Source organism: Brachyhypopomus gauderio, chromosome 21, assembly GCF_052324685.1.
Source record: "Brachyhypopomus gauderio isolate BG-103 chromosome 21, BGAUD_0.2, whole genome shotgun sequence".
Classification (NCBI taxonomy): domain Eukaryota; kingdom Metazoa; phylum Chordata; class Actinopteri; order Gymnotiformes; family Hypopomidae; genus Brachyhypopomus; species Brachyhypopomus gauderio.
Window position 1 is genome coordinate 6,511,123 of NC_135231.1, and position 10,636 is coordinate 6,521,758.

Here is a 10,636-nt window from a genome sequence, read left to right on the forward strand (position 1 = left end):
ACAACATTTCTCGGCCTACCTTGGCACATTTAAACTCCTCAACTAAGCTTGTTAGTGGTAGTTCTAGTACTCCTCTCCCAAACCATGCCACACTACTAAGACAAAGTAGTAGAGGTATTTAACATTAAGGAGTAGGTACATTTATAAGTTACATATGGCCCTCCGTGGGTAACGATTATGCCGATGTGGCCCGCGGTGAAAATGAGTTTGACACCCCTGTTACACTAAGTTACTTAGTTACACTAAGTAGATGTTTTTCAGTGAATTCATTAAAGTAGATATTCTACATAATCCTATAGTGTGTTATGAAATTAAAGCGATGTTTACACAGTTTTAATAGTAGGGCATCCAGCACTTTTTTAAATCTGGAAAATGCAACATTAAAATTCAAGTATTTCCAAGTATTTCAAGCAGCCATACGAGCCCTAACATAAAATCCTTTTTATTCTTCAACCGAACGCCTGGTGAAGGGGGTTGTTTAGAAGGATAAAACTGAATTTTACATCCTTTGGAAGAAATGTAAACTATTCGACGGGTTAAATCTTCCTGTCCAGTTGGTCAGCTAACGAGCTTGACTTTTTTAATTGCATTTTGCATCATGTATTGATTTTATTATTTTATTTTGCCCTAATGGGGGAAATACCTTTATATATTTCTAATCTACTTTCATTTCAATCTAATTAATCAAATTTTTATAATACAAAATCACAAAATAAGTTGCTCTTAGATACCCCATAAGAAAGAACAGAGTTGGGTAAAATGGCTTTTTTAAATCGTATGCGCCTTATGTTTGGAATGAGTGTCAAGCTGTCTTAAACTTAGACTCCTTAGTATCGCTTAATAGTTAAAGAAAATCAAACATCAATTCAAAATTGATGTTTGTGGGGCTGAAATTGTGTTGTATGTATAGTAGTATTGTATGTAATTATTTTGTAACTATTCTAACAAAGATTTGTAACAAATCTTACATTTATGGCATTTTGCAGACATCCTTATCCAGAGCAACTTACATTTTATCTCATTTTTATACAAGTGAGCAATTGAGGGTTAAGGGCCTTGCTCAGGGGCACCTCAGTCATGGCCTCAGGTCTGGGGATCGAACCCACGACCTTCCGGTCACAAGACCAGTTCCCTAACCACCAGGCCATGACTGCCCCATCCTGGCCAGGACTAACTGGGAGAAGAGTTATTGTAACTCAGTGGGATTCCTCCTTACAAAAGCCCAGACACTGAAGTAATGGAATTCTCTAGATAGATAGATAGATAGATAGATAGATAGATAGATAGACAGATAGATAGATAGATAGATAGATAGATAGATAGATAGATAGATAGATAGATAGATAGATAGATAGAAAGAAAGAAAGAAAGAACTTTATTGATCCCAGAGGGAAAGTCGGTTATTACAGCAGCACAGTTACAATGAGAGCAAGAACAATAATTATGGTATCAGAAGTAATGAATATATAATATAGATAGAATTAAATAGATTTGAAGATATAAAATATAACAGTATGAAAGCAATAGATATCAAAATTACACGAGATTGAAGATGAAATGTGCAAGATAGTGGCATGAGAATTGTGCAGTAATAGTGCAGTAAGTACCAGTTAGTGATGGGAATTTCATCTCTTTTTAGGGAGCCGGATCTTTTGGCTCAGCTCTTCATAAAGAGTCGGCCAAATGGCTCTTTGTTTTGCCACTTATTTTCAGTGGTAAAGAACAATGTTACCTACATTTTACATTACTATATGTACAAAAGAGTGCAAAAAAAGCTCAAAAATAGTGTTGCTGGGGCCAATTGTTTTCATGTTTGCCTTGTAATAACTCACTGATTGCACTCACACATTCAATTGTATCAATAAATTCTTTTTATTTAAACACTTCCACTGAAATAACGACTGGCACAGTGGAAAGCTGTTGTAGTGTGATCGCAGTTGGTACGAATGATCTCCTGTACCGATTTGTGTTGCAGTGGAGCTGGGTGAGTCTGTTGCTAAAGGTGCTCCTCTGTCTGACCAGTAGCTCATGGAGAGGGTGTGATGTGTTGTCTAGTATAGAAGTGAGTTTGTTGAGTGACCTTCTTTCCACCACTTCCTCAAAACCATCCAGTGGGCGGCTCAGAACTCAGCTGGCTTTCCTCATCAGCTTGTTGAGCTTCCTGGTGTTTCCTCCCCTGATGCTGCTTCCCCAGCAGACTGCTGCAAAGAAGATAGCACCAGCAACTACAGACTGGTAGAAGATCTCCACCAACTTGCTGCACACATTAAAGGACCCGAGTCGTCTCAGAAAGCATCAGTGTTGGCCTTCCAGTCCAGTTTGTCCAGCAGCACACCCAGGTATTTGTAGAAGTCCACCAGCTCAACATCCTGACCCATGATGGTGACAGGGCAGATTGTGGGCCTGATTGAAGTCCACCACCATCTCCTTGGTTTTGGTCACATTGATGATCAAGTGGTTCCTTTTACACCACCCAACAAATCTGCCCACGAGGTCTCTGTATTGTCCTTCCTGTTCGTCTTTGATGCACCCAACCACCACTGAGTCGTAAGAAAATTTCTGAAGGTGACAAGAGGTCAGACCTGTACTGGAAGTCAGTGGTGTACAGGGTGAAAAGGAAGGGGGAGAGCACAGTTCCCTGTGGAGCACCGATGTTGCTGACCAGACGATCAGACTGGCAGGTTCCAGTTCTCACATACTGGGGTCTAGCAGACAGGTAGTCCAGGACCCAGTGGATCTTGGGCTTATCCACCATCATCTTAATCAGTTTTTCAAAGCCCATTTATTTCAGGTAAGAAGAGTCTGAGGGGTAGTTGGACTGGCACCAGGGGGAGTGGCCTCCTGACCTGTCATGAGATGATCACAGACTGCTGGACCTGTAGGAAGAGCCAAGACACAAAATGGCAGTGAGATATCAATACCCTGGCTGAACTACTCTCTGGTCTACACCAGATTTTTACAAATACCGGTAAGCTGACATCACTTCCCACCGACACAAAAGATGTACAAAACAAGACATGACATACAAGAACTGGAATTAAAAAACCTGAAGTACTAACAAACCTTTTTTTGAGGGTCTCTCTGACTATGACTGTTGGGGAGCAGGACGCCGGTGCTGCTGCTGCTGAGAACAGTGAATATATAAAACTGTGAATATATGTAACATACTCTGGCCAACATATACAGTATTCCAGCAAATCAATGCGCCGGTCAGACTCAAAGCTTTGCAATCCGACAGTCCTACTAGAAAATGATCTTAAATGAAGCTGATGAGCAGAGTGTGGATAAGACAGCAGAGCAAAGATAAGATTTTCTATGGGCCAGTGTGAAGTGTGACTGCAGTTGCAGTGTGTGAAGGCAAACTGCTCTACAGACGCTCTACCTGGCTCAGGTTGAGAGGCTGAGACTTGGTGGACGCGGCTCTGTGTCTCTCAGCGTCGGGCAGGGCTGCTCTGGCAGGGGGCACAACTGAAGTCTTCTTGGACCGCCCGGAGGCCACAGCGCTCGACTCTATATGGGGATGTGAGACAATCATCACCAAGGACTTGGAAACGGTCATTCATGCATTTGTCTCCTCTCGCATTGACTATTGCAACTCGCTGTACTTCGGTGTGTGTCAGTCCAGCCTGGCTCGCCTGCAGCTGGTTCAAAATGCTGCTGCCAGGCTACTGACAGGTACGAAGAAAAGGGAGAGCATTACTCCTGTACTTGCCTCCCTCCATTGGTTACCTGTGAGATACCGTATTGAATTTAAGATGCTACTGTTTGTTTTTAAGGCGCTACATGACTTAGCTCCGAGCTACATCTCTGAGATGCTGTGTTTTTATTCCTCCACTCGGTCGCTGCGCTCCTCAAATCAGCTGTTGTTAACCGTCCCACGATCTCGGCTGAAGTTTAAGGGTGATCGGGCATTCTCAGTTGCTGCCCCCAAACTCTGGAACAGTCTTCCATTCTGCATCAAATCCTCTCAGACGCTTGAGGCTTTTAAAACAAATCTAAAAACTCATTTATTTACCCAGGCATTTGGATCCATTTAGAGTCTGTGTTTCGGTCTGTTTTGCTGGTTTTATTATGTTTTGTGACTTATTATTCTTATTTAATTTTATTATTTTAACTTTTTATCATTTGTACAGCACTTTGGTTGACACTTGATGTCTTTTAAATGTGCTTTATAAATAAACTTGACTTGACTTGACTTGACAATCATCGACGGCAGAGGCCTGTGGACAGAGCCGAAGGGCGGGAGAGACAGAGCACATGGGACGAGGACTCACCTGGTGCCCTGCCCTCTCAGGGCAGGGCCTTCGCCGAGGCCATGACCATGGCCAGCTACTTGGTGACGTTCTCCATAAAGGTGAGCAGGTGCCTGGGGCTGAGCAGGCTGCAGGTGGACGAGTCCGAGTCCCGCACGGTCACACAGATGATGTCGTCCACCCGCTGGTTCACGCTGCAGCTGGGGAGGGGCGTTTAAAAACCACAGGGTGAGAAAACAGAAGGGTGACCGTTATGAAGGAACTCATCAAAGGAATTTGTAGCAAACACCGAGCTCAGAGGCACAGGAGACGGAGCAACGGTGTTTGTGGGGAGTGTACCTGGTGGGCAGGTTGGCGTCGTCCTCGTCCTCGGTGCCGCTGGAGATGGTAATGATGCTGACAGCAGGGCTGGGCGTGTCCGAGATGACGATGGGCTGATATGGGTGCGTGGCAGAGGACACACACACACACACACACACACACACACACACACCCAACAAACAGGGCACAATGTAATTAATGACAAAACCCTTCAAACATAGCTGAAAAACACAGTTCCAGTGAGTAATTTCTTATCTGAATGCCTGCAGTCATTTTATGTGAGCTGTAGGTTTGGGGACACTGGTGCAACACACTACAAGCTTGTGCTGGCAGGCCCACCTGGCTGTGTTGGCCAATCTGGCTGTTGAAGGTGACCGGGAGGTTGGCGTCAGTACTGGCCCCGCCCCCGGCATCGCCTCCACTGCCGAACAGGCCTCTGCTGCTGTTGAAGCCCGTGCACGTCCGCTTACAGATCTCCATGTTCTGCAAGCAGGACTTTACACTGCAAAGTGAGAGAGACAGAGAGTGAGACAGACAAAGAGCCCTGCATAATGATCGACAAGCAAACCGTCCTGCGCGCATCGGAGCTGGAACACAGCTGGACTGTGTGAGACGGAGGGACGGCCCTGTACACACTCACTGTGCACTGTGAGGGAGGTGAGGGAGGTGAGCCATGGTGACAAACGTGTGGCTGAGGGCCTCCATCGGCGTGATTCGGTGCTCTGCGTCCAGCGTCAGCATCTTTTTCAGCAGGTCCATGAACTCCCGCCGGTCAGCCTTCTCCACCAGAATGTCTCTGTCATCTAGACTGGGCATGTTGACCTGTGGGAGACGAACGGCTAGGTTATATTATGCGCCAGCAGAGGGTGCCGATGTGCCCAAGATGCTGTTTCAGCAGCAAAATCGGCGTGTGTTTCTCTGCATTTCACAGGCGCTGTTGCGACTTACATACACTTCTTATTATGAGAGCACGAACCCTCAAACCCTTGAACTCAGAGCCAAATCCTTCTCTACATGCTCCACCAGCAGCTGGTGCTCTTTGTGGTCTTTGTTGCAGTGATGCAAAGCGTGCAATAAGGTGAACAAGAGTACAAATAACCTGCATCATGTCGTCGAGACAGCTGAAAATATACTTCCTGGTCTCTCTGGACTTGACGCCAAGCTCCACCTCGTGCTCCAAAGGCGTCTGAGGAACATAAAAGCAGAAAAAAAAAACATTCAGGTGTACCGTCAGGTGCCATTACAGTTCTCTTATGAACCGAACACATGGCACACGAAGAATGGGGGACCTTGAGTCTCCACAGCGGGTGGCTGGAGTCGGGACCCCTGTGGAAGTAGCATCCAGTCTTGGTTCCCGCACTCAGGAGGTTCTCTGCTGGAAGGCCCTGTGTCTGGGAGATGTAACGGATCTGCGGCGACAGCGCAAAAGAGGGATGATGTTATGGTACGATGGGATGACTTTATTTTATGTTCATATAATGATCCTGAAGATGAGCTAGCAAAGACAACTACTCTAAAAATCCGAACCCCACATGTCACTAAGGCCACAAAGCCACTGCCCTTACAGTCTGCACCTTTAACACAGTAAAGGCCTCGCATTCCTAAAACACCTTGCACCAGACAACCCTGTTGTACTGGGAACTTCTCCTGGACCCAGCTTAGAATTCCACTGTCGTAAAACCAGAGATTTTCTTCCACTGCAAGACGGTATTTCTAGCACTACTGTAAAGAGCTCTTATTAGATTACCAATTACAGCCAGAAAACACATCTCAGGCCTAAAGAGCCCACAGATTACATTTGAGTTAATTGTTTTGTTAGTTCAAAAATCATTCATAGTCTCTTCCTTGCCAGTCATCAGGGACCAGCTAACAAGCTGCATAGTTAGAATAAGGGTGGCCATCGGCGTTAGCGACACCACTCTTCTCCCAAACAAGATTTACATCTTTATTACACAGTGGAGGAAGTTCTGGAAAGGAGGTGGGAAAGCAGACTCTAAATCAGCGCTGTTCTTCGATGCTTCGTGAATAAGGACAGAAGCGTGAGAAAGGCGAGGTTCGGGTCCGAGGCCCGTGGGCTGACCTGATCGTATTCAGATGCTCCAGGATACAGGGGCCTGCCCAGGAAGAGCTCTGCAATGACACAGCCCAGGGACCACATATCAATGGCCTCGCAGAACGGGAGACCCAGGATGATCTCGGGCGATCTGGACCAAAAACACAAAAACGTCCATCATAACGTCTAGCATGATACTCTAGTTTGTTGTGATTCAAAGGTACTCACTTTAACACAGAGTGATGAATTAATTAGTGAAAATGTAAAAGCTTTGAGAAGTATTTTTCACTACCTGAAAGTTTCTTTTGGTAAATTGGTAGCACAATACTGGCCTGTGCATTACCCATCTACTACTGTAGAGTAACCTGAGTGGAGCCAAGTTCACCAACACACTGGCACTACATACTGATGTGTTGTTCTCCACTACGTAAATACAGAACAACACTGCCATGGTGTAACTACAATGTAGCAGTACACTTACCCTGTACTGATATTACCAAAGCCCGAAGCGTAAAACCAACCAAAAAAAAAAATTTTATGTGTGCTGAGAGCATCTTAACTTCTGAGGCACTGAATATATTAGGATATTCATTGGTGTTTGGATAAATTACACACATACATGATCCAGTTAAAAATACATCACTTATAAATCAAATGGCAATCAAACGTGTTGCAGTTCATCGTAAGGCTTATCATGATTTTACTGAGTAGCCGTGTCACCACAGCCGTCCTCAACGGGCAGTTCGCCTCTCAAGCACACTCGAGTGGAACCGATTCCCGCTACCATGCATCTGTTTCCAACAGGCCTTAGGCCGCGCCACTCACCGGTAGTATCTGGTCTGCAGGTAGGAGGAGCGCACGGCCTTGGAGACGTGGGTGGCAGAGCCGAAGTCGATGACCTTGATGGCGTACGGCTGCCTGACGGGGTCCACCAGCATGATGTTATCGGGCTTGAGGTCGGTGTGGATCAGGCCCAGACTCTTCAGTTTCAAGAGCGCGGTGGCCAGCTGCTGTAACATGGGCCGGATGTACTTCAGCGGCAGCGGGCTGAACTCGCTGTGCTTCAGGAAGTCGTACAGGCTCTGCCCCAGCATCTCGAAGACCAGGCACATGTGGTTCCTGTGCTGGAAGCACTCGTACCAGCGCACAATGTTGAACTCGTCTGCGTTCTCCGTGCTCAGACGGCTCAGGATGCTCATCTGAGCAGATGGGGGAAGATGGGACAGGCGTTAAGTCACGTGGGCACAGCGTTCAAGGGCTAATATGCTACGTAACTTCAATAACATCAACCCATTTACTGCATGGCTCCCTTCAGACATTTACTTTTGCTATATTTGACAGATGCTCTTTTACAGAGGGAAATGACCCCTGATTATAAACTGCACAGTCTTAGTCAATATCAGCCTATTACATCTTATTAGAGCAGGAACAAAGCAACATCAGAATCAGGGCTACAACTGATTCTCAAAACCTCAGTTAAATCAGGCACAATTTTCCCACCTCGATCTGGCCCTGGCGGGCAAAGTAAGGGTGATCTTTTAAGATCTTGATGGCAACTGTTTCATTGGTGCCGAGCTTCCAGCACTTGGCCACCTGGCCAAAAGCCCCACGGCCCAGGAACTCCAACACCTCGTAACTGTTGGAGGCAGAGCAGAGGACCTCGTGCTGCTCTAGATGGTAGTCGATGGTGGTGGAGGCCTCGTCCCAGGCCACGCGGTTGGACAGCCCAGGGGCGGAGAGCTCCTCCAGGGTCAGCACACTGTCGCTGCTGTCTGCCTCTCTGTTCTTCCTCTTGAGTCCACCACGCTTCCGGTAAGCGTTGCCACTCTGCGAGGCCAACGCTCCGTCTACACCCTGCCGGCTAGGCGAAGATGAAGAGGAGGACGAAGACCACGAAGAGGAGGATGAAGACCACGAAGAGGAGGACGAAGACCACAAAGGTCCCGGGATGCTGCTGCTGATGTTGGCAGCACAGAACCCAGTCTGCCTGTGCGAGGCTCCAGAGGGGGGAGAGACCACGGCAGCTGAGCCATAGTTCGGGTTGAATGTTGAATCCGCGGGTGAGGGCGCCCCCGTATGGTCAGGGCACTGCAGGTAGTAGCTGCTCTCACCCGCCTGACCGCTCACATCCCGAGAGATCTCACCGGATAAAACTTGGAGCTGGGAGGTCAAACCTTTAGATGATAACCTTCTCCTCTTAGGCTGACCTCGACCGGCCATATTTGTCAGATCTAGTTCGTTTACTTTCCAAAAAAATCCAATTAGGGGTTACTTATAACTTTAAAACTAAACCACTGATAGATAACGGTTAAAACGAACAATCTGAAATCGTATTTAGCTCTCTTGTTTAGCTAACTTTATAACAATCTTTCTGAAGAAAAATCTGTAGAAAACAAGACGGAATTCATTAGGAATCAAACATAAATGTTGTTGTTTTGCACATCACTCTGACAACGCGTAATATAAACGGAAATATCCATTAGAATTCTACGGATTCTTCGTGACGGTAACACGCACCACAACGCGCTCCGCAGCGCTGCTTTATTAGCATATAGGATCAAATATAAGGTCGTAACGTTTGATTTCAAAACAATACACAAAACAACAGCAATGTTGTAAATGTGCGTGTTTGGGTAGCCAGCTATAGTTTTGCTTTTTCTCCAATTAGCTAGCTAGTTATTACCTAGTCCCCCCCTCCCAAACGATCACATTATCAGTACCCAAAGCAGTAATTACCTAGTCATTTCAAATAGGATACCCAAATAATGCATCCAGATTCTGAAATCAGACATTACCAATAAACCATATATTATTTATATAAAGACATGATGTTATTTGAATATTTGCATGCACATGGGAGTTGTGTTGGATAACTGTAATACAATACTAAACGTTATGAACGGGCTGAAAACAAACTGAAAAATCAAAACGCATAAAGGTACAAAAAAGGTAACACACATATCTATATAACCCAGCGAGACCGTGTTTGGTAATACACTTGTTGGCGTATTAATATATAATTAAGATATATGCTAATTTGGTTAGGATTTGATCCAGTAGCTATTAGCTACCAAACTAGCAAATATTTTATTTAATGGCAGTTTCTTTTCAAAACACACAATCTTAACGTCTTCATGGGCTCTCGAGTTTCCCGCTGGAATTAGAGGATGGTACATTTCTTATTGTCGTGGAAATTTCCTGAAAATAGATGAGAACTCAGACGGGGTTAAAAGAGAGATTTATTACTTTCTGTCTCTGCACATTCCTGACGCCTTTGTAAGGTGGAATTCAAGCAATTGTACGTCACTTTCAAGGTCCATTTTCAATATTCCCCAGCACCCTAAACTTAATTAAGTTAAACATTTATACTACATATACTCGAAATGATTCGAAATAATTCGCTTTTTATCACATCGATTCAGTCAGATAGTTATTTGTTGTGAAATGAAATACAGTTACATTTTCAAGCATTTTCAAGTACTTCAGCCTACTTTAGCACTTTTCAAACCTGGAACACAATGCAACATTAAAATTCGTCAGGTAAATGTTCCTTCCCCTGTTTTTAAAGGGTGTTTCTTTTATACTACCACATATCGTTTCGGAGAACACTGCAAAGAAGATCTCCAATGCCCGCACGTCAAGCGTGTGCTCCACACATCTGACCAATCACACGCAGCTTTCAGTTAATAATGTGGTGGGAAAACACTGAGAAAAAAGGTTAACTCCACTATTGCGTTCTATTTTGGTGCTATTTTGTGATAATTTAATAACTGGTTATAATAAAAGTTTTATTTATAAAGCATTGTTATGCAGCATTTTACTCATCACAAGTGCTTAATGTCAATAATAAAACAAAATGTTAAAAATTAGGTTTAAGCTATTAATTCATAATGTAAAAAATATATATGCACAGGGCATATTTTTAGTTGCCATGCATCAACGTTATTTTTCTCCTCAATCTGAATATATACACATTATCATAACATGTATGTAAATTATCGAATGAATA

General features: G+C 44.7%; 1 protein-coding gene and 1 long non-coding RNA gene across 2 annotated transcripts; both read right to left on the reverse strand.

Moving 5' to 3' along the window:
• Nucleotides 1-1,827: 1,827 nt before the first annotated feature.
• LOC143485210 (uncharacterized) lies at nt 1,828-3,713 on the reverse strand. The gene is made up of 3 exons (XR_013122807.1): nt 3,383-3,713; nt 3,064-3,124; nt 1,828-2,876 (listed from the first exon to the last, which is right to left on the reverse strand). It is a non-coding gene; the product is annotated as an uncharacterized LOC143485210 (long non-coding RNA).
• Nucleotides 3,714-4,204: 491 nt separating this feature from the next.
• On the reverse strand, nt 4,205-9,110 carry LOC143485209 (homeodomain-interacting protein kinase 2-like). The gene is made up of 9 exons (XM_076984552.1): nt 8,128-9,110; nt 7,453-7,826; nt 6,655-6,778; nt 5,864-5,983; nt 5,674-5,760; nt 5,215-5,396; nt 4,914-5,076; nt 4,593-4,687; nt 4,205-4,453 (listed from the first exon to the last, which is right to left on the reverse strand). The coding sequence occupies exons 1-9, from the start codon at nt 8,845-8,847 to the stop codon at nt 4,330-4,332; spliced, it is 1,989 nt and encodes a 662-aa protein (XP_076840667.1). The 5' UTR covers nt 8,848-9,110; the 3' UTR covers nt 4,205-4,329.
• Nucleotides 9,111-10,636: the final 1,526 nt, after the last annotated feature.

Coding starts and splice junctions, on each gene's coding strand:
- LOC143485209 (XM_076984552.1), bottom strand. CDS start 8,847: ATGGCCGGTCGAGGTCAGCCTAAGAGGAGAAGGTTATCATCTAAAGGT. Junction 5,761..5,863: donor ACCCGCTGTGGAGACTCAAG/GTCCCCCATTCT, acceptor TATGTTCCTCAG/ACGCCTTTGGAGCACGAGGT. Junction 5,077..5,214: donor CACCTCCCTCACAGTGCACA/GTGAGTGTGTAC, acceptor CTCACTTTGCAG/TGTAAAGTCCTGCTTGCAGA.